Below are 25,258 nucleotides of genomic sequence, written 5' to 3' on the forward strand. Positions count from 1 at the left end.
GTGGGGGCATGACCAGCACTCTCCAAGATGCTGGCCTGCCCCCAGACTCCCCCTGCATTGTGAATAAATGCCGTGTGCATGCTCAAAACATCTATTCTCATCTCCTGCATCTTGCCTGACATACAGAGCTGTAGTGTGTGCTCCCCCAACTAATCGCTCCACCAAACTCCCCACCCACCCCCTACCCCTGGTCTGTAATTGTTCAGCCAGCACTAATACACGGGGCAAACAAAATACGCCAGGGCAATGGGGATCGGTCCATTGCTGTTTATCCCGCCACAACCTGATATGGCCTGCCGAGTAAATGCTAAATATTTTCTGTGTGACCTTTGACAATTTATATTAGTAGTTTTGCATCAAGCATACACCAATATCTCTAATACCACTTTCAGACACACGATCCGGGAATTTCCCAGCTCAGACCCGGGTTTTTCACTTCAGCAAAATCCCAGGTATTTGCCGGAGATCCCCTTTCACAGTACACCTGAGACCAGGAAAATTCCCGGGTCGTCCCCTTTTAGACATAAGCCTGGTCTGCCCTGGCATTCCACAAGCCAGGGCTGCCAGTCTGCATATATGTCATACACACACGTCACATTCATACTCAAACACACACACACACACACACACACACACACACACACACACACACACACACACACACACACATACATGTCACACGGTAGCCCCCTCCCAGCATCACGGACCCTGCCCCTTCCCTGCATCTCGAACCCTGCCCCTTCCCTGCATCTCGAGCCCTGCCCTTCCCTGCATCATGGACCCTGCCCCCTCCAGGTATCACGGACCCTGCCCCTCCCTGCATCATGGACCTTTCCCTGCATCTCGAGTCTTGCCCCTTCCATGCATCGCGGACCCTGCCCCCTCCAGGCATCACGGACCCTGCCCCTCCCTGCATCACGGACCCTGCCCCTCCCTGCATCACGGACCCTGCCCCTCCCTGCATCACGGACCTTGCCTCTTCCCTGCATCTCGAGCCCTGCCCCTTCCCTGCATCGCGGACCCTACCCCCTCCAGGCATCACGGACCCTGCCCCTTCCTGCATCATGGACCCTGCCCCCTCCAGGTAGCCCGCACAGCCTATTAGAGGCATCTAAGTGCGACCTGGGAATAAAATCCCGTGTCGCACTATTCACACTGAACTCAGGTTTTCTACCCGTGACGAAAAGCCCCGGAAGAGCCCATGGTCAATAGCAGGGGTGCCGAACCGGTAACGTGTTCCCGGGTTAGTACCTTTCAGACATACAGAAATCCCGGGTTGATGCACGTTCACGCGCAAAAAAACAGGATTTTAGAGTATGTCTGAAAGGGGCATAACTTACACCCTGTGAAGAAGTCTTCTCCTTGTCCTTCTCCTTCTTCTTCTCCTTCTTCTCCTCCTCCTCCTCCTTCGCAAAAGTAGCATGAAAAATAAAATTAAAAGACCAAAAGATTGCTCTTTTGTGACAGGTAAGATGCAGAAAGCAGATTATGTCAGGTGGCTGCTCCACCTTCTAAGGAACTTGCTAGTTTCCTTGCAAGGTTGATTGCAAAACAACATTTTCCTTTAATGGGCAAAACAATGTTGCAGTGCAGGTGGGGCAGATGTAACATGTGCAGAGAGAGTTAGATTTGGGTGGGTTATATTGTTTCTGTGCAGGGTAAGTACTGGCTGCTTTATTTCTACACTGCAGTTTAGATTTCAGTTTGAACACACCCCACCCAAATCTAACTCTCTCTGCACATGCTATATCTGCCCCACCTCCAGTGCACATGGTCTTGCCCATTAGAGGAAAATGTTGTTTTGCAATCAACCTTGTATCAGGCCCAGAATTCCATGATTCATTATACTAAATATGTATAGGATTTCACAGATGCGTGTGATTCAGATGTAATAAAATATGAGGATTAAAGAAACAGTTCATGAATCACAACATTACAAGAACAGGTGAATCTACATGAACATGATAAAAATGTGAATAAAACTGATTGAAATATTTTGTAACCAAATGGTAGAGAAAACAAGAGTATCTCATTAAAATTTAGTGTACCAAACTGTGGACACATGTTTATTAGGTATACCCAGTGGTGCAAGTAGAAAAATTGTCTTATAGGTACCGTGTGCGCGCGCCCAAAAAGATGCGTGTGGCCAAATGCCACATGGGGCGTGGCCAATGAAAATTAAGGCGTGATACACATATGGGGGGGCCAGATACACATATGCCCCAATAGTGCCAGATACACATATGCCCCCACAGTGCCAGATACACCCCCACCGTGCCAGATATGCTCCTACAGTGCCAGAAGCACAAATGCCCCACGGTGCCAGATGCACAAATGCCCCCACAGTGCCAGATACACATATGCCAGATATGCCCCCATAGTGCCAGATACACATATGCCCCCATAGTGCTAGATATGCCTCCACAGTGCCAGATATGCCCCCACAGTGCCAGATAAACATATGCCCCCACAGTGCCAGATATGCCCAAACACTCCAGACATGTCCCCACTTTGCCAGATACACATGCCCCCAGAGTGCCTGTTATGCCCCTTCAGTGCCAGATATGCCCCCACAGTGCCAGATACATATTCCCACCAGAGTGCCAGATACACATATGCCCCCACAGTGCCAGATACGCCCCCACCGTGCCAGATATGCTCCTACAGTGCCAGATGCACAAATGCCCCCACAGTGCCAGATACACATGCCAGATATGCCCCCACAGTGCCAGATACACATATGCCCCCATAGTGCCAGATATACCCCCACAGTGCCAGATATGACCCCACTTTGCCAGATACACATGCCCCCAGAGTGCCTGATATGCTTCTTCAGTGCCAGATATGCCCCCACAGTGCCAGATACATATTCCCACCAGAGTGCCAAATATTACCACCAGAGTGCCAGATATGCCCCCACAGTGGCAGATATGCCCCCACTTTGCCAGATACACACTCCCCCATAGTTCCAGATTTGCCCCTTCAGTGCCAGATATGCCCCCACTTTGCCAGATACACATGCCTCCAAAGTGCCAGATATGCCCCAGCAGTGCAACTCACTGGGGATGGCACTGTCCTCTGCTGCTGGGGAGAGGAGAGCGCAGCACGTGCCCCTCCTGCCCTCAGTCCGGTCTCCGCGTCCTCCTGCGGCGGCATCCTCTATATTAGATCTGGCGCCAGTCCGCGAGCCAATCAGGGCTCGCGGTCCGGCAGCGGCGGCTCCTGATTGACTGCCGGTCTGTGAGCTCTGATTGGCTCACGAACCGGCGTTTCAGTGCATGCCGCCGCCGCTGGACTTAGGGGACTCAGGCAGGAGAGGTGCAGGAGAGGAAAGGCGTATGCTGCGCTCTCCTCTCTCCAACACCCGGTGTCTGCAAGGTGGTGGTATGGCGTACCGGCTGGGAATTTCTTACCAGTACGCCGTACCGCCCCATACCGGCATACTTGCAGCACTGGGTGTACCTCAAATCTGTCACGCTTAGGCGGGACTGTCCCCGTTGTTTCCACTATCTGGAATATGCCCCAGACATTTTGGAAGAGCTAGCAATGCTCCCTTTCATGTGCAGTCTTCAGTGTACTAGATGTTGTTAGATATGCATAAAATCATGAGGCAGTATGTAACAGGTTCAGAGATATGCCAACTATGCAGCCACCGCTAGATCTAAAGCTATGTATACTGTATATGGAGTTCAAAAAGTTCCTCCACGATGAGCACTGTCTCTGGCTGCAGATGTCTTCTGCAGTGGTAGGTGACCATAGAGGAGTAACACTTTCAACACTTACTGTAGATACGTATCAAATTCTCTTCTAATTCATGTAAATAAAGTGTTTTAAAACAATTATGTTGTCATATTACTTAGCACACATTCTCTATTATGGTGTCAAAGGGCAGAATGTACTAAAAGGCAAATGCAGAGTTTTGTCGATATTCCCCTTATGTACCAAGCTCTGGGATGCAATACTTTCTATAGCATGGACCAAGTGGGCAATGTCATCTTTAGATGGCATTGCCCAGTAGAAGCCTATGGACTTTTTTCACATTCTTAGATGAGACAGAGCCAATCTAATCACTCTCAGTGTCCCCCGTAGCGCGTGCCGCCTCTCTTATCAGGAGAGGTGTCCTTTGTGATTCTAATTGCAATTCTAGGTACATACCGGAGTTACTAAGGCTGTTATGAACCCGATAAGTGGCTGGATGTATCGCAAGCAAAATGTGATGCGTTGTATCCATTGGGTGATTTAGAGCAGTGCTTCTCAAACTCAGGTGGACATAAGAGCGGAGAAGTGAGCCAGTGGAGATGTTGCCCATGGCAACCAATCAGCACTGAAGTAACATCTATAATTTGCATACTATAAAATGATACAGAGCTGCTGATTGGTTGAGGGGGCAACTTCTCCACTGCCTCACTTGTCCGCTCTTATCACTGCTTAGTAAATGTCCCCCTCAGTCCTCAGGACACACTAACCATCCAGGTTTTAAGAATATCCATGCTTGAGCACAGGTGACCTAGTTAGTACCTCAGTCATTTTGATTTAATCATCTATGCTCAAGCATGGATATCTTCAGAACCTGTACTGGTAGTGTGTCTTGAGGACCGAGAAGCGCTGTTTAAGAGAGTCAGCTCACATGCACATCATTCGTCGGATTCAAACCACATTTACTGTCTTTGCTTACATATCAGGGAGAGAACAGAGTTGGACCTTGGAACAACAATATTCCCGTTGTTAATAGGCAGTTTTTGCATAAATCCTTCCCTATATCTCCATCTTAAGGCCCATACACACTGGGCCGATTTTGAGCTCAAAGTAGCTCACTTTTGGCATTTTGAGATACTTTGAGCTCAAACTCGGCCAGTGTGTATGCTCCCGCATCATCGCTGGCCACCGCCATCTGTCGGGCTATTTGTACAGCCGAGTGAAGCACTTTCCACAGTCTCTTACTGTGGAAAGTGCGTCACCCCCCTGTCAACATCTTAGCGTATTTATACACCGTGCTGTACCTAAATGTTAGCTGCTCAAATAAAAAGAATGAATAATAATGGAAAATTGAGCGCTATTATTTATATCAAAATATCTATTGTGGCAACTGTCAAAATAAAAAAATGGTTAGTACATAATTTTAAAATGTTTAAGCTCTTTTTGGAAAAATTAGAAGGTTGGAGGTGGAAACTTTACTCTGGTCTTCCCCGAAGGTGGTTAAGCTGACCCTACCTCTACCGCAGTCCGGGATCCGGATGATGTTATATTCTTCCCGTCAACACGGGGCTTGTCTCATTCCCCCTGCGGATGTCGCGCTGTCCTTAACGGCATCCACAGCGGGAATCAGACAAGCCCCGTGCTGACGGGAAGAATATAACATCATCCGGATCCCGGACTGCGGTAGAGCTAGGGTCAGCTTAGCCACCTTCGGGGAAGACCAGAGTAAAGTTTCCACCTCCAACCTTCTAATTTTTCCAAAAAGAGCTTAAACATTTTAAAATTATGTACTAACCCCCTGTGAACATCTCTGAAACAGGGAAAATAGCACAGTGTGTATGCACTGAGCTATTTTCCTGCCAGCTATGTCAATGATCATCACTGTGCATACACGTTGGGCGAAAATGCCTCGCGTGTATGCACCTTTACATGGGCAAAACCTTTAACTAGAAAAAAGTTATAGTCATAGTTTCTTGAGAGAACTTAGTACTAATTATAACTTAATTGTTCAATCCAGGGCCCTTTAACAAAATGATAATGTTGTAAACAGATTAATCAGAAGAAAGGTTATTTTACTTTCATAAATGGCAATATTAATATCAAAATCCAAATCAGAAATTCTCTTTTCATCGCTTTCCATTTTCAGCAGAAGAATATTGGACATGACATCAAGTACGCATATAAAAGTGACACTTTGGTTTTGTATTTTATGTACAGTGACAGCTATTGTAAATTAATGTCAAGTAGTCAGGTTTGTTTTGCTCAAGTGAGCCGTCCTTTGATAAAATTGGATTGTAGGAAAGTATGCGGCCAGCTTCTTGGTAGATTACAAGATACATGGTTTTTGGTGTAAAATCAGTTGTGTTTTTGTACCTAGAATATGTAAAAGTAAAGTTATTAAAGTAAACTGAAAACTGGAGTAAACATTGGAGGTAATGTACTAAAATAAATTGACAGTATTAAATAACTTACACATTGCACCAGCAGTGGCAAAACTATAAGCATAATATGAAAAAAAAAAGTATTTTCAAACACAATTAACTGTTACAAGAGTTTCTAAATGTATTGAATTCTTACTGTTATGTATTTAAAGAAGGAGCACCTAAGTTTACTCATGTAATATACAGTAGGTTGGTGTGGTTTGTTTATTGTGTACATACTGACAATACGTACACACACTTAGGAACCGCTATCTACCGTTGCAAACATATATACAGCATTACTTTGGCAATATGTCGAATAATTTATTTAACCACTTAACTGGTATGGTCAGATCTCATGCAACCGCGTCGCCCCACTGTGTCCCCCAGTTTTTGACGAGGAGATCCGTTCTGCTGATGTGCATAGTATAATATTTAAATATTGTAAAAAAAATACTTTTAAAACTATTTAAAAAAAAAAAAACAATGTTATGAACGATTTTGAAGGGAAAATTCATCAGAAGTGGTTAAAGTGGGTTTCTGTCCCTTACTTAGAAATAATGGGCCTAATCAGGGGCGTTTTAAGAGAGAAGGGGACCCACATGCAGCCTCCGTCACGGGGCCCCTCCTCTCCGGCAGCTAGTAGACTTTGGCAAGGTGCCAGAGTCTACTGCACATGCGCAGGTCTCCGGGAACATGGCGCCCGTGCCTTGTTCCTGGGGACATCTCCAGTGAGCATGCGCAAATCACTCGGAAATGATTGCGGTGGCCATTTTCCAACTGATTTGTCCCGCACTGCAGTGCTATCATCGCGGGACTCCGGAGGGGTAACTATGTATACTCTATTAGTGCAGTGTGTGCGGTGTGGGCCCATCCCGACCCAGGGGCCCATGTGCACCGCACACACTACACCCACTATAGAAACGCCTATGGGCCTAATTCATGTTTGGATGGAATTGCACAGCAGCAAGGGAACGTCTGTGCAATTCCATCTAATTACAATTCAAATGCAGCAGGAGGCGTGTGTAGGAGATAGACGCCTTCTGTTAGCATTAGCAAATATCCATGTGCTGCGTCTCAGAAAGCAGCCTCGGATCACCATCGTGACCATCGGTTGCCATTTGTGATGTTTTAGGCATCGATCAGCCTGCGCAGGCTGGCCATCTGATCCAGACACCCGGTCCAGTAAGTCTGCATCCAACGACGCAGACCCTGGACCCGTCACGCATAACGCCCCCATTTTGAAGAATGATGCCGGGTGCGCCTACATGTCATACAACCCATTTAAGAACCTAGCAATCTGGTGGACCATTATGCAATAGGTAACATCTATCCTTGTGTATCAATGCGTATTTCCCCATAGATTGTAAGCTTGCGAGCAGGGCCTTCCTACCTCTATGTCTGTCTGTTTTTACCCAGTTTTGTTCTATTACTATTGTTCTAATTGTTAATAAATAAATAAATAAATAAATAAATAAAACCACCTGGGGTTTTCTCCAGGGAGAGCAAGAAAGCTAGCTGTATTGCCTTTTGATGAGCTCAGAATTGAGATCACCATCAAAATTTACAGTATGTAGATCCCATTAAGGTCATTGATACTGTCCATGCAGAAGACTGATTGACACTTTACAATATTTGGAAAGGGCTGCTGAAGCGCAATCCATTGATTGAACCTTAGGAGAACAAGAGGCTTGTAGAAAGTCAAGTGCATTCATAGAAAATGTGAGGTCTCAGTGGAATACTTTAGGGGTCTGTGTTATTATAAGTGATATCATTTCATTCTGAGTTGATAATGGAAAGTGATCACTTCTGGAAATATATTTATGTGACTTGAAGTTGAAGAGCAAATTATGACTAATTAATGAAACACTTAACAGTATGTAATTCTAACCCTGAAGAGTGTCATGCTGTACAAAGAAATGTATTGTGTGCATTTTATGTGTGTGCAATGTTTTTGTCTTCATTGAGGAGTCTCTGCCCAGTTCTGTTCTCAAAGTATTTTCAATTATTTTATTTGTTTTACAATTTAACCTTTCAGAACACATTATATATTTTTACTTCAGAGACTATAAGAACCCAAAATGTAAATGTTTAGATACAAACCATGAAGTGTTTAATAGAATAACACCTATTCAGCGGGGAGTGCCTAGCTATTCTGCTAGAATAGACAACTTTAGAATAACTATTGTATTTTTATAATTACATCTACAAACAAGGTTAATACCACTAATGTCATTTTAATGATGACTTTTTTCTATAAATTCCATTCTTTGCTACAGCCCAAAACTTTCCGCCTTTATGAATTTAATCCAAGTATTGCATGTATTTTTCTATGCCTTTAAACAAGATATGAAATAAAATCACCTCAAGCACCAAAGTGAGTTCTGAAACTAGCTGAAGAGAAGTTTAACCTTTTAGGTATGTGCTCCAGGGAACAACATTTGTCTGGAATCTTTACACTTCTACTTTTAGATATTTTTTATCTTGAAGAATATCAAATAAATCTTCATCTTTGTTTCTCATTATTCTTGTTTCTTGGAAATTGCACGCCCGGGATTGTGTTTACACTGTGGTGCAGTAATAGGATCTGTCAGTTATATTATTTTCTACCTATCATGTTAGCACCAATTATTTATTTTAATTAACACAAAATACGATAAAAAGAAATTAGCTGTAATTTACTTATATATTATTGCATTATACTAATAATAAGAGTCATTTTATTTAACACTGTATTAATCATTGACATAGGTTAGAACTTGAAGATGTATTATTACTTAGCATTTTCAATAGTGGTTTAAGGGCCTAATTTAGTAAGGATAGCAAATTGTGCTAATTAGCAGAATTTGCTATCCTTTTCCTAGCATGCTGGGGGCCGCCCATCGCTCGGCAAGGCCACCCAGCACGCTGACCACTGCCTCCCCCCCTTCAACAAGCAGACATTGCAATCATATCGCAATTTCTGCTTGTTAGCAGAAACAGAGGACGTCTCCTACCGGCTTAGCTGCGCCCACAGAAGTCCCGCCGACATGTTCTTGATCGCGGTGGCTGCATGTGACGTCATGCAGCTGCCGTGATCACGCCCCCATTCGCCCACCTACGGCCCCCGTTCGCGCCGCACTGCCCCCGCAACACTCCGTCTCCTCCCTGGAAACAGAGCGTTGCCGGCACTTTGCCTGATTGACAAGCAGAGGCGATCGCACTTTCTGCGGACCCCGCAGAAAGTGCGGGCACATGCGCCCTCTGGCCGACCATAAAAATTCTATATGGATCGCGATTTGCGATCCACCCTGAATTAGGCCCTAAGTCTGCAACTTCAGGTCAGTGCTCATTATGTAATAAACATTACAGGAATTAATCAATATACAGCAACTCATGATATTTACTGAGATACCTTACAGTTAATTATATACTTTTGGAAATTTTGGCTCTGTAGACAAAGGCCCTTCTGGTAAGAGGCATACTGTGCTTTCAGACTTGGTTGAATTAATGACTTTGTTCTTCCACAGAACCTTTACGGATTTGTTACATATTGCTTGGAGTTTGGAGCAGTAGCAGCACTGGGTGTTCCAAGGGGGAATTCAATTAGGTGCAAAATTATCTTGCACACTTTGTCTTCATGCGTGCACCCAAGAAATGCACAATTCAACTAGAAATGCTAATTCGCACTACTCGCAGCAAGGTTGTGTGAATTTTGTCACAAAAGCAAACTAAGAAAACAGCATGAAAAAGTAGCGAGACCTTCTTGGACTCCACAAAAGTCACATCTTCGTTAGCGGGACCTTATAGAAGGCTGTTAGTGGGTTTAAGGAAAGTTCTGGATGCTCTTCATAGGTGTCAAATGACCGATTTGTACATTTTAAAAAAAGAAAAGAAGACAAAAAAAAGGATAAAAAGCAACCTTTTTTCGATTAATTACAAAAAATTAAATGAAAAAATGCAAAAAAAAGTAGAAGAAAATGTGATTTGGGGGTAATTTGGGGCCTCTTTAATGTAAAAGAAAAATGTAACAATATTATAAAAAGCAGTTATTTTTCATTGAAGTAATTACTTTAATTAAATTTGTGGTGCAAAAACTCACAAAAACATTTATTTGGGGTAATTAGATACCTTTATTTTATTTTGTAAACACAATTATGACTTGTAATCAGTCATTGGGAGAAGGGGAGGGTTCCAAGGTGTTCTGAGGCAAGTCCCGACATTTTTACCCTAAAATAAAGATTTCCCCTACCATTCAACCTGCTCGGGGGGGTGTGAACAAAAATACCCGAATTTACTTTGAAAAGGAAATGCGAGTTCATAATTGAATTGCAAATGTAATTCCCAATGCGAATATTCCGTGAATACGGCTCGCGGGACCAAACTCACACCTAAGTGTATTCCCCACTAAGGATCTTTGGGTGACAGGTGTGCTGCATGTTCTAAAGGCCAGTACACACGTTCACGGAGATGTGTGCTGAGCGATCTTTGAGTGACCACAGAGCACACATCTCTCTCCCGCTCAGCACAGTGTGATGTGTGCCTAGCGAGGAAAGGGGACGAGGGGGGGTGGGGGGACACTCATTTCACCCAGCGGGTGCATGCAGGCCAATCTAGTACTGGCGATAGCGACGCGCGGGGCCGCACATCGCTATCGCTGAGGGGCATACACACGAGAGATCCGTGCTTAAAATCTAAGCAATCTAGTCAGATTGCTTAGATTTTAAGGATGGATCTCTCCGTATGTACCCCCCTTAAGACTTGCTCATAGCACGTATTGGCTACACACAGTAATCTCACTGAGTACTGTTTGCCAGAGCTGACAGGATTCCTGATTGTTCTAACTAACTCAACTCTGAAACTAATTCTTAGGAATTTGGGATGTAGAGTTTGTTATAAATATCTGGTAAGAATGACCTGCGGATGTGAATGTGGTGTGACTATGTTGCTCTTAGTAAACTCTTCCGTTAATAAAAGTTGTTGTGGTGAGGCTGAAGCTGATTTTCTGTGGTTTTAACATGGTACAGGTTGAGTCTCCAATATCCCAAAATCCGATATTGGAAATATTCTGAAATCCCAATTTTTTTTTAGCGCGACTAAGATAGTGACACTGATGGTTCAGTGTATGCAAACTGTTCCATGCACACATTGGTTAAAACTATTGTATAAAATTACCTTCAGACTGTGTGGCTAGGGTGTATATGAAACATAAATGCATTTTGTGTTTAGATTTGAGACCCATCCTCAAAATGTCTCATTATGGTACACAAATATTCTAAAAAACAAATCTGGAAAAATACAATATTCAAAATACTTCTGGTCCCAAGCATTTTGGATATGGGAGGCTACATCTGTATTTGACCAGGGTAAATCAGGCCACCAACTTCTGGGTTCCTGAGTAGAACAAGCTTAGGCATTGGGGACATCGACTTCAGAACAGCAAAGACAGAATGGACCAGCTTCTTAGGTTAAACAAGGTTTTTCTCTCTGCAAAAAACAGATTCAACCTTTATGGGTATTTTATCTGTCATTCATAACAAAGGTATAGAATATGTGAGAGTCACTTCAATGATCAGTTTGGTACTGATATGGTGACTTTGCGCTGATATTGGTTATATGGTACTGATATCGCGGATATGGGGCTTACTCAGTAGTGATCACATCAGCGATGCAATCACATTTTGCAGATATTCGGCCCAGTGCACGCGCGCAGGGCCCATTCTGCGCGGGCTGGGCAATGCAACCGCTCCACAGTGATGAGAACGCCTCTGCCTGATTGACAGGCATATGTGTTCCCAGAGTGGTTGGGGGCTGCGACACAGCATTGCATGGTGTGGCGACGAAAACAGTGACAGGTCTGGGCCATTATTACTGCGACTGGTAAGATGGCGGCAGTGCGCCTGCCTCTGCAGCTAAAATGAGCAGGCAGGGGGCTACCCTTATTTTGCAGTGTCTCATACTTACCTACATTTTGGCTGCTCTCTGCGGGAGAGAGCAGCCAGGTCAGCTCAGAGGGCGGGCAGGGGAGGCTGTGACGTCGTGGAGGGGGTGGACCGGAGGCAGGACGGGGCGGAGCGGGGGCGGAGCAAGGGTGGGGTCATGACGATGCCTCTTTTAAGCCACGCCCCCCGCTCTGTAATGCCGCGATCACCGGCATTACACGGCAGGGGGCGTGGCTATGATGACGCGATTCAGCAAGAATCGTGTCCTCAACTGCCCGGACCGCCCACTTTACACACTAAGTGGGCGGACGGGCAGGGGGGACCCCACGAATCGGGAGACTTGCCTGCTCTTCCGGGGGGCCGGGAGGGTCACCCGATTTTCGGGAGCCTCCCGTCCATTCAGGGAGAGTAGGCAAGTATGCAGTGTCTGCGACGCAATCACAATTGTATTGTGATCGCATCGCTGGTGGCAGTTAGCATGCTGGGCAGCGGTGCCCAGTGCTGAGCGGCCCGCAGCATGCAATCGTCAGCAGTTGCAGTTTTCATATATTAGCTGAACTGCAACTGAAGCTGAATAAGGTCCATTGCACTGACATGTCGGACATGGCACTGACATGGCTGATATGGTGCCAACATGGCGGATATAGTACTGACATGTCGGATATGGTACTGACATGTCACTGATACAGCATTTATGGCACAGAAATGGTGTATATGGTACTGATATGACGGATATGGTATTGATATGGTGTACATGGCACTGTTATGGCGTATATGGTACTGATATGGCAGATTTAGCACTGATAAGGTGTATATGGTACTTTCTGTATATGGCAGACATCAGACATGGCACTGATAAGGTGTATATGGTACTGATATGACAGATTTGGTACTGATATAGTGTACATGGCACTGTGACGGCATATATAGTAATGATATGGCGGACATAGCACTGATATGGTGTATATAGTACTGAAATGGCAGATATCATATTGTGGATATGGCATTATTATGGTGAATATGGTACTGAAATGGCAGATATGGCACTGATATTGCAGATATGATATGGTGGATATGGCACTGTTATGGTGGATATGGTACTGATATGGCAGATATATGGTGGATATGGCACTATTATGGTAGATATGGTACTGATATGGCAGATACTGTATAGCACTGATATGGCAGATTTGGTACTAATATAGCAGATTTAGGTGGTCATTCCGAGTTGATCACTAGCTGCTTTCGTTCGCAGCGATCAGGCAAAAAAACGGCAGTTCTGCGCATGTGTATGCGGCGCAATACGCACGTCGTACTATTACAACGAATGATGTAGTTTCACACAAGGTCTAGCGAAGCTTTTCAGATGCACTGCTGACCGCAGAGTGATTGACAGGAAGTGGGTGTTTCTGGGTGTCAACTGACCATTTTCAGGGAGTGAGTGAAAAAATGCAGGCGTGCCGTATTAAAACGTAGGCGTGGCTGGTGAAACGTAGGCGTGGCTGGCCGAACGCAGGGCGTGTTCGTGACGTCAAAACAGGACTAAATAGTCTGCAGTGATCGCAAGCGCTTAGTAGGTCTGAAGCTACTCCGAAGCTGCACAAAATTATTTTGTAGCCGCTCTGCGATCCTTTCGTTTGCACTTCTGCTAAGCTAAGATACACTCCCAGAGAGCGGCGGCTTAGCGTTTGCACGGCTGCTAAAAGCAGCTAGCGAGTGAACAACTCGGAATGAGGGCCTTGGTACTGACAGTGTACATAGCACTGATATGGCATATGTGGTACTGAAATTCATTCATCAGCTGTCCAGAGCATATTTTCAATGAATCAGGCCTCCAAATTCTATTTTCCACATGACACGAGTAATCCTAGGACAAAAGCTGGATTTAGTAAATGCAGCAATACTGGTTGCTAACATGTATTGCACCATGATCATCAAACGTATTTCAAAACCAGTTGAAAAGCAGTTCCATTCTCAGCTGGAAATGAGCTGGAAGCAGCAGTGCTAGTGAGATAAGAAATTCAGCAACAGAGAGGGCAGCATTTTCCAGATGTCTATTTCATATTCAGGATAACCTCAAAGGGGGACTTTCCTGGCTGTACGCCCAATTCAAACAGATGTGGCCAATATTCCTGACCCCAGATATATACTGACTACCGAACCATACAAATCTTCTTATGATCTCTTATAGGTGCCTAACTGTACATATTTCTGTAATATGTCTTAGTGTGTGTGTGTGTGTGTGTGTGTGTGTGTGTGTGTGTGTGTGTGTATTATATGTTACACATACTGTATATATATATATATATATTAGAGATGAGCGCCTGAAATTTTTCGGGTTTTGTGTTTTGGTTTTGGGTTCGGTTCCGCGGCCGTGTTTTGGGTTCGACCGCGTTTTGGCAAAACCTCACCGAATTTTTTTTGTCGGATTCGGGTGTGTTTTGGATTCGGGTGTTTTTTTCAAAAAACCCTAAAAAACAGCTTAAATCATAGAATTTGGGGGTCATTTTGATCCCAAAGTATTATTAACCTCAAAAACCATAATTTCCACTCATTTTCAGTCTATTCTGAATACCTCACACCTCACAATATTATTTTTAGTCCTAAAATTTGCACCGAGGTCGCTGTGTGAGTAAGATAAGCGACCCTAGTGGCCGACACAAACACCGGGCCCATCTAGGAGTGGCACTGCAGTGTCACGCAGGATGTCCCTTCCAAAAAACCCTCCCCAAACAGCACATGACGCAAAGAAAAAAAGAGGCGCAATGAGGTAGCTGTGTGAGTAAGATTAGCGACCCTAGTGGCCGACACAAACACCGGGCCCATCTAGGAGTGGCACTGCAGTGTCACGCAGGATGGCCCTTCCAAAAAACCCTCCCCAAACAGCACATGACGCAAAGAAAAAAAGAGGCGCAATGAGGTAGCTGACTGTGTGAGTAAGATAAGCGACCCTAGTGGCCGACACAAACACCGGGCCCATCTAGGAGTGGCACTGCAGTGTCACGCAGGATGTCCCTTCCAAAAAACCCTCCCCAAACAGCACATGACGCAAAGAAAAAAAGAGGCGCAATGAGGTAGCTGACTGTGTGAGTAAGATAAGCGACCCTAGTGGCCGACACAAACACCGGGCCCATCTAGGAGTGGCACTGCAGTGTCACGCAGGATGTCCCTTCCAAAAAACCCTCCCCAAACAGCACATGACGCAAAGAAAAAAAGAGGCGCAATGAGGTAGCTGACTGTGTGAGTAAGATAAGCGACCCTAGTGGCCGACACAAACACCGGGCCCATCTAGGAGTGTCACTGCAGTGTCACGCAGGATGTCCCTTCCAAAAAACCCTCCCCAAACAGCACATGACGCAAAGAAAAAAAGAGGCGCAATGAGGTAGCTGACTGTGTGAGTAAGATAAGCGACCCTGGTGGCCGACACAAACACCGGGCCCATCTAGGAGTGGCACTGCAGTGTCACGCAGGATGGCCCTTCCAAAAAACCCTCCCCAAACAGCACATGACGCAAAGAAAAAGAAAAGAAAAAGAGGTGCAAGATGGAATTGTCCTTGGGCCCTCCCACCCACCCTTATGTTGTATAAACAGGACATGCACACTTTAACCAACCCATCATTTCAGTGACAGGGTCTGCCACACGACTGTGACTGATATGACGGGTTGGTTTGGACCCCCCCCAAAAAAGAAGCAATTAATCTCTCCTTGCACAAACTGGCTCTACAGAGGCAAGATGTCCACCTCATCATCATCCTCCGATATATCACCGTGTACATCCCCCTCCTCACAGATTATCAATTCGTCCCCACTGGAATCCACCATCTCAGCTCCCTGTGTACTTTGTGGAGGCAATTGCTGCTGGTCAATGTCTCCGCGGAGGAATTGATTATAATTCATTTTAATGAACATCATCTTCTCCACATTTTCTGGATGTAACCTCGTACGCCGATTGCTGACAAGGTGAGCGGCGGCACTAAACACTCTTTCGGAGTACACACTTGTGGGAGGGCAACTTAGGTAGAATAAAGCCAGTTTGTGCAAGGGCCTCCAAATTGCCTCTTTTTCCTGCCAGTATAAGTACGGACTGTGTGACGTGCCTACTTGGATGCGGTCACTCATATAATCCTCCACCATTCTTTCAATGTTGAGAGAATCATATGCAGTGACAGTAGACGACATGTCCGTAATCGTTGTCAGGTCCTTCAGTCCGGACCAGATGTCAGCATCAGCAGTCGCTCCAGACTGCCCTGCATCACCGCCAGCGGGTGGGCTCGGAATTCTGAGCCTTTTCCTCGCACCCCCAGTTGCGGGAGAATGTGAAGGAGGAGATGTTGACAGGTCGCGTTCCGCTTGACTTGACAATTTTCTCACCAGCAGGTCTTTCAACCCCAGCAGACTTGTGTCTGCCGGAAAGAGAGATCCAAGGTAGGCTTTAAATCTAGGATCGAGCACGGTGGCCAAAATGTAGTGCTCTGATTTCAACAGATTGACCACCCATGAATCCTTGTTAAGCGAATTAAGGGCTCCATCCACAAGTCCCACATGCCTAGCGGAATCGCTCCGTGTTAGCTCCTCCTTCAATGTCTCCAGCTTCTTCTGCAAAAGCCTGATGAGGGGAATGACCTGACTCAGGCTGGCAGTGTCTGAACTGACTTCACGTGTGGCAAGTTCAAAGGGCATCAGAACCTTGCACAACGTTAAAATCATTCTCCACTGCGCTTGAGACAGGTGCATTCCACCTCCTATATCGTGCTCAATTGTATAGGCTTGAATGGCCTTTTGCTGCTCCTCCAACCTCTGAAGCATATAGAGGGTTGAATTCCACCTCGTTACCACTTCTTGCTTCAGATGATGGCAGGGCAGGTTCAGTAGTTTTTGGTGGTGCTCCAGTCTTCTGTACGTGGTGCCTGTACGCCGAAAGTGTCCCGCAATTCTTCTGGCCACCGACAGCATCTCTTGCACGCCCCTGTCGTTTTTTAAAAAATTCTGCACCACCAAATTCAAGGTATGTGCAAAACATGGGACGTGCTGGAATTTGCCCATATTTAATGCACACACAATATTGCTGGCGTTGTCCGATGCCACAAATCCACAGGAGAGTCCAATTGGGGTAAGCCATTCCGCGATGATCTTCCTCAGTTGCCGTAAGAGGTTTTCAGCTGTGTGCGTATTCTGGAAAGCGGTGATACAAAGCGTAGCCTGCCTAGGAAAGAGTTGGCGTTTGCGAGATGCTGCTACTGGTGCCGCCACTGCTGTTCTTGCGGCGGGAGTCCATACATCTACCCAGTGGGCTGTCACAGTCATATAGTCCTGACCCTGCCCTGCTCCACTTGTCCACATGTCCGTGGTTAAGTGGACATTGGGTCCAGCTGCATTTTTTAGGACACTGGTGAGTCTTTTTCTGAGGTCCGTGTACATTTTCGGTATCGCCTGCCTAGAGAAGTGGAACCTAGATGGTATTTGGTAACGGGGGCACACTGCCTCAATAAATTGTCTAGTTCCCTGTGAACTAACGGCGGATACCGGACGCACGTCTAACACCAACATAGTTGTCAAGGCCTCAGTTATCCGCTTTGCAGCAGGATGACTGCTGTGATATTTCATCTTCCTCGCAAAGGACTGTTGAACAGTCAATTGCTTACTGGAAGTAGTACAAGTGGGCTTACGACTTCCCCTCTGGGATGACCATCGACTCCCAGCAGCAACAACAGCAGCGCCAGCAGCAGTAGGCGTTACACGCAAGGATGCATCGGAGGAATCCCAGGCAGGAGAGGACTCGTCAGAATTGCCAGTGACATGGCCTGCAGGACTATTGGCATTCCTGGGGAAGGAGGAAATTGACACTGAGGGAGTTGGTGGGGTGGTTTGCGTGAGCTTGGTTACAAGAGGAAGGGATTTACTGGTCAGTGGACTGCTTCCGCTGTCACCCAAAGTTTTTGAACTTGTCACTGACTTATTATGAATGCGCTGCAGGTGACGTATAAGGGAGGATGTTCCGAGGTGGTTAACGTCCTTACCCCTACTTATTACAGCTTGACAAAGGGAACACACGGCTTGACACCTGTTGTCCGCATTTCTGGTGAAATACCTCCACACCGAAGAGCTGATTTTTTTGGTATTTTCACCAGGCATGTCAACGGCCATATTCCTCCCACGGACAACAGGTGTCTCCCCGGGTGCCTGACTTAAACAAACCACCTCACCATCAGAATCCTCCTGGTCAATTTCCTCCCCAGCGCCAGCAACACCCATATCCTCCTCATCCTGGTGTACTTCAACACTGACATATTCAATCTGACTATCAGGAACTGGACTGCGGGTGCTCCTTCCAGCACTTGCAGGGGGCGTGCAAATGGTGGAAGGCGCATGCTCTTCACGTCCAGTGTTGGGAAGGTCAGGCATCGCAACCGACACAATTGGACTCTCCTTGTGGATTTGGGATTTCGAAGAACGCACAGTTCTTTGCGGTGCTACTGCTTTTGCCAGCTTGAGTCTTTTCATTTTTCTAGCGAGAGGCTGAGTGCCTCCATCCTCATGTGAAGCTGAACCACTAGCCATGAACATAGGCCAGGGCCTCAGCCGTTCCTTGCCACTCCGTGTGGTAAATGGCATATTGGCAAGTTTACGCTTCTCCTCCGACAATTTTATTTTAGGTTTTGGAGTCCTTTTTTTACTGATATTTGGTGTTTTGGATTTGACATGCTCTGTACTATGACATTGGGCATCGGCCTTGGCAGACGACGTTGCTGGCATTTCATAGTCTCGGCCATGACTAGTGGCAGCAGCTTCAGCACGAGGTGGAAGTGGATCTTGATCTTTCCCTAATTTTGGAACCTCAACATTTTTGTTCTCCATATTTTAATAGGCACAACTAAAAGGCACCTCAGGTAAACAATGGAGATGGATGGATACTAGTATACAATTATGAATGGACTGCCGAGTGCTGACACAGAGGTAGCTACAGCCGTGGACTACCGTACTGTACTGTGTCTGCTGCTAATATAGACTGGATGATAATGAGATGTAGTATGTATGTATAAAGAAGAAAGAAAAAAAAACCACGGGTAGGTGGTATACAATTATGGACGGACTGCCGAGTGCCGACACAGAGGTAGCTACAGCCGTGGACTACCGTACTGTACTGTGTCTGCTGCTAATATAGACTGGATGATAATGAGATGTAGTATGTATAAAGAAGAAAGAAAAAAAAACCACGGGTAGGTGGTATACAATTATGGATGGACTGCCGAGTGCCGACACAGAGGTAGCTACAGCCGTGGACTACCGTACTGTACTGTGTCTGCTGCTAATATAGACTGGTTGATAATGAGATGTAGTATGTATGTATAAAGAAGAAAGAAAAAAAAACCACAGGTAGGTGGTATACAATTATGGATGGACTGCCGAGTGCCGACACAGAGGTAGCTACAGCCGTGGACTACCGTACTGTACTGTGTCTGCTGCTAATATAGACTGGTTGATAATGAGATGTAGTATGTATAAAGAAGAAAGAAAAAAAAACCACGGGTAGGTGGTATACAATTATGGATGGACTGCCAAGTGCCGACACAGAGGTAGCTACAGCCGTGGACTACCGTACTGTACTGTGTCTGCTGCTAATATAGACTGGATGATAATGAGATGTAGTATGTATGTATAAAGAAGAAAGAAAAAAAAACCACGGGTAGGTGGTATACAATTATGGACGGACTGCCGAGTGCCGACACAGAGGTAGCTACAGCCGTGGACTACCGTACTGTACTGTGTCTGCTGCTAATATAGACTGGATGATAATGAGATGTAGTATGTATAAAGAAGAAAGAAAAAAAAAACCACGGGTAGGTGGTATACAATTATGGATGGACTGCCGAGTGCCGACACAGAGGTAGCTACAGCCGTGAACTACCGTACTGTGTCTGCTGCGACTGGATGATAAATAATGATATAAAAAATATATATATATCACTACTGCAGCCGGACAGGTATATATTATATAATGACGGACCTGCTGGACACTGTCTGTCAGCAGAATGAGTTTTTTATAGAATAAAAAAAAAAACACCACACAAGTCACACGACGAGTGTTTAACTTTTTCAGGCAATCACAATATAGTATACTATACTGGTGGTCAGTGTGGTCAGGTCACTGGTCAGTCACACTGGCAGTGGCACTCCTGCCTGCAGCAAAAGTGTGCACTGTTTAATTTTAATAATATGTATGTACTCCTGGCTCCTGCTATAACCTATAACTGCTCCCCAGTCTCCCCCACAATTAAGCTGTGTGAGCACAGTCAGATATTATACATAGATGATGCAGCACACTGGGCTGAGCACAGATATGGTATGTGACTGAGTCACTGTGTATCGTTTTTTTCAGGCAGAGAACGGATTATATTAAATAAAACTGCACTGGTGGTCACTGGTCAGTGGTCAGTCACTAGTAAACTCTGCACTCTCTAGTACTCCTAAGCTCCAGTAAATCAAGTGTCTCTGTCTCAATCTCACTCTCTCTCTTCTAATCTAAATGGAGAGGACGCCAGCCACGTCCTCTCCCTATCAATCTCAATGCACGTGTGAAAATGGCGGCGACGCGCGGCTCCTTATATAGAATCCGAGTCTCGCGATAGAATCCGAGCCTCGCGAGAATCCGACAGCGTCATGATGACGTTCGGGCGCGCTCGGGTTAACCGAGCAAGGCGGGAAGATCCGAGTCGCTCGGACCCGTGTAAAAAAACATGAAGTTCGGGCGGGTTCGGATTCCGAGGAACCGAACCCGCTCATCTCTAATATATATATATATATATATATACAGTATCTCTTGTAACACTAATATGTTCTTTATATCCACAAACTAGAGAAAACATGAGCGTATGGGTACAGTGAGTGGCATTGCCATTAATAAGCTTAGTTGATATTATTGCTGCATGTGAGCAGACTCATCAGAAGAAGTGGAGAACTTTGGTATTACCTTTGCAGTATCTTCTTTATAACTTTATAGAAGTGAACAACTACAAGAAAGAAAGAAATAGGCCAGAGGCTATTTGTGTAAAGTGCATAAGATGTATATTTTTTATAAATGGTTAGAAGCTAGTGCACTGAATACTGACCAGCTCAGTGCTAGCAGTCTGACAGTATAACACTATACTATTAATGTGACTATTAATCACCTCCATGTTACCCTTGGGTGGACAAGGGCAGTTCTAGGCCAGCAAAGCAATACCAAGCTTCACTCTCACAATAGGACTACGTATAACATCCCTTTCACACTGGAATCCCGGGTTCAGTTTCAAGCCGTGTCACAGCTGCTCAATTCACACTGCAGGCTGGACACGGGTTATTGCTGGGTCGTCCCTTTCAGACTACACCCTTGTCTCATTCTGCCAGATCTCCCTGGACTTGGAGATGACATCATCTCCATGCGCAGCTGATCCACCTCTCTGGTCCTTTTTTGGGTTCCCCGGGTCGTATAATCTGGATCGTATCTTTCACACTGCAGCCTACGCAGGTCAGTCCCAGGACCCAGGACACACAATCCCAGCAATATCCCGGTCTATGTGAGAGGGATAAAATAGAGGGGTTGCCTTCTTTAGACAAAACCCCTTGATACTACCTAGATCTTGATTATAAGTTGCATATCAAATATCAAAGCTAGAGAGCTGATCCTATCCATATTGCTGTACTGAGGACACAACCCTATTATTGGTAGGCTACATGCATTGGCTTTCCTGACCAGAATAAAAAGAATTCACTGTAGCCATTGATTTAAATGATGTTCTCATGTTATGTAGAGTTATCTGGAAACCCTCAGCGGGTGACGCAGTTCTATGCACTGTGCCTCAGAAATAGTCCTTGCGGCAATGAATCTGCACTACTTATTGTCTTGCACCACATAGAAGTGGAATTTGGATAAAGATACCATACCATAATATGCAATAATGTGCGCAGCTGGGCATTGCATTGATGTCTGGTGGAACGTCATTTGGAATAGAATACACCCTTTAATGTCTCAAACTTTGCAAACTTCTATCTACTATATATTTGTATATTGTTTCCTTTGAGGAAATATGCATTAATGACATAAATGTACTTATCTCATTTCAGGTATTTTCATACTATATACTTGGGGATTCGCAGCAGACGAAGTGGAGAGAACGACAGATGGAGATTCTATTGGAAGATGGTGTACGAGTATGCAGATGTGAGTATGCTGCATTTGCTCGCCACTTTTCTGGAAAGCGCTCCACAACTTGTCCTGCAGCTCTGCATTGTCGTACAGACTCGAAGCTTACAGGCCCTTCAAGGTAATGAGACCTTTGTTTTTTTCTATGACATACAGTATCTTTATGCAGATATACATGACTTAAATCTTCCTATGCTTTGATAGTATCTTTACTTCTGTTCATGATCACCAACAAAATATGACCATACTGTAAGTGTTACTTAGGTATGTTTCACTGTATTTTTTGCCATTGAAGCATCAGTCAGTACTGGCCAATGTGAGACTTTGCCCTAAATCTGACCCAATGCAAACCTGATCCAAATGGTACACAAGGCAGGTAAACGATGCAGAATGTTTTACTGAAGCAGGTGCATGAAAGGTCTTTAAAGCAGGATGATTGGGCACTGGGCAATTGGTTGTAGACGTCTGACATATGATACAATAAAACATTGTATTAGCTTTCCACTGCAGTAAAGCATGGGCTTTAAACCTCAGCCCTCCAGCTGCTGTGGAACTACACATCCCAGCTTGCCCTGCCACAGTTTATCCATTAAGGCATACTAAAACTGAGGCAGAGCATGCTGGGAGTGTAGTTCCACAGCAGCTGGAGGGCCAAGGTTGAAGACGCATACAGTAAAGCATTTCCTTCGCTCTCCATAGAAACAGCTGTAGACAACTCTACAACACTGAGATGCCGTAGATCAAAAGGCTCCATTGATGATGCAATAGAATGGATGTGGGAGATTGTAAGAAATCACATGTTGTCATAATTGTGATAGAGGAATTGGTTACTAGAGTAGCACTGGAGCCAAGATGGTCTTATTCATAGTTAACAGGATGAACAAGGATATACTGTAATAAGTGTTGACTTAATATTTAACATGTAGGTAGGGAACCTGTGGCCTATACATCTGTATAGAACTGCAATTCCAGACCACTGTCACAGTCTGCTAAACTCTAGATGTATAGAACTGCAACTCCAGACCACTGTCACAGACTGCTAAACTCTAGATGTATAGAACTGCAACTCCAGACCACTGTCACAGTCTGCTAAACTCTAAACTATAGATGTATAGAACTGCAACTCCAGACCACTGTCACAGTCTGCTAAACTCTAAACTATAGATGTGTAGAACTGCAACTCCAGACCACTGTCACAGTCTGCTAAACTCTAAACTATAGATGTATAGAACTGCAACTCCAGACCACTGTCACAGACTGCTAAACTCTAGATGTATAGAACTGCAACTCCAGACCACTGTCACAGTCTGCTAAACTCTAAACTATAGATGTGTAGAACTGCAACTCCAGACCACTGTCACAGTCTGCTAAACTCTAAACTATAGATGTGTAGAACTGCAACTCCAGACCACTGTCACAGTCTGCTAAACTCTAGATGTATAGAACTGCAACTCCAGACCACTGTCACAGTCTGCTAAACTCTAAACTATAGATGTGTAGAACTGCAACTCCAGACCACTGTCACAGTCTGCTAAACTCTAGATGTATAAAACTGCAACTCCAGACCACTGTCACAGTCTGCTAAACTCTAAACTATAGATGTGTAGAACTGCAACTCCAGACCACTGTCACAGTCTGCTAAACTCTAGATGTATAGAACTGCAACTCCAGACCACTGTCACAGACTGCTAAACTCTAGATGTATAGAACTGCAACTCCAGACCACTGTCACAGTCTGCTAAACTCTAAACTATAGATGTGTAGAACTGCAACTCCAGACCACTGTCACAGTCTGCTAAACTCTAAACTATAGATGTGTAGAACTGCAACTCCAGACCACTGTCACAGTCTGCTAAACTCTAAACTATAGATGTGTAGAACTGCAACTCCAGACCACTGTCAAGGTCTGCTAAACTCTAGATGTATAGAACTGCAACTCCAGACCACTGTCACAGTCTGCTCAACTCTAAACTATAGATGTGTAGAACTGCAACTCCAGACCACTGTCACAGTCTGCTAAACTCTAAACCAGGCATGTCCAAACTGCGGCCCTCCAGCTGTTGAGAAACTACACATCCCAGCATGCCATGACACAGCTTTAGCATTCTCTGACAGCAGAACTGTGCCAGAGCATGCTGGGATATGTAGTTTCACAACAGCTGGAGGGCCGCAGTTTGGACATGCCTGCTCTAAACTATAGATGTGTAGAACTGCAACTCCAGACCACTGTCACAGTCTGCTAAACTCTAAACTATAGATGTATAGAACTGCAACTCCAGACCACTGTCACAGTCTGCTAAACTCTAAACTATAGATGTATAGAACTGCAACTCCAGACCACTGTCACAGTCTACTAAACTCTAGATGTATAGAACTGCAACTCCAGACCACTGTCACAGTCTGCTAAACTCTAAACTCTAGATGTATAGAACTGCAACTCCAGGCCACTGTCACAGTCTGCTAAACTCTAAACTCTAGATGTATAGAACTGCAACTCCAGGCCACTGTCACAGTCTGCTAAACTCTAAACTATAGATGTATAGAACTGGAACTCCAGACAACTGTCACAGTCTGCTAAACTATAGATGTATAGAACTGCAACTCCAGACCACTGTCACAGTCTGCTAAACTCTAAACTATAGATGTATAGAACTGCAACTCCAGACCACTGTCACAGTCTACTAAACTCGAAACTATAGATGTATAGAACTGGAACTCCAGACCACTGTCACAGTCTGCTAAACTCTAGATGTATAGAACTGCAACTCCAGGCCACTGTCACAGTCTGCTAAACTCTAAACTATAGATGTATAGAACTGGAACTCCAGACCACTGTCACAGTCTGCTAAACTATAGATGTATAGAACTGCAACTCCAGACCACTGTCACAGTCTGCTAAACTATAGATGTATAGAACTGCAACTCCAGACCACTGTCACAGTCTGCTAAACTATAGATGTATAGAACTGCAACTCCAGACCACTGTCACAGTCTGCTAAACTCTAAACTATAGATGTATAGAACTGCAACTCCAGACCACT

At 45.0% G+C, this 25,258-nt stretch overlaps 1 protein-coding gene across 1 annotated transcript in view; it reads left to right on the plus strand.

Moving 5' to 3' along the window:
• XKR4 (XK related 4) overlaps positions 1-25,258 on the plus strand; it is a 481,737-nt gene that overhangs the window by 251,525 nt on the left and 204,954 nt on the right. The window contains exon 2 of the mRNA XM_063923730.1: positions 22,139-22,338. Coding sequence (XP_063779800.1) covers positions 22,139-22,338 — 200 coding nt within the window. The remainder of the gene's footprint in view (positions 1-22,138; positions 22,339-25,258) is intronic.

Source organism: Pseudophryne corroboree, chromosome 5, assembly GCF_028390025.1.
Source record: "Pseudophryne corroboree isolate aPseCor3 chromosome 5, aPseCor3.hap2, whole genome shotgun sequence".
Lineage (NCBI taxonomy): Eukaryota > Metazoa > Chordata > Amphibia > Anura > Myobatrachidae > Pseudophryne > Pseudophryne corroboree.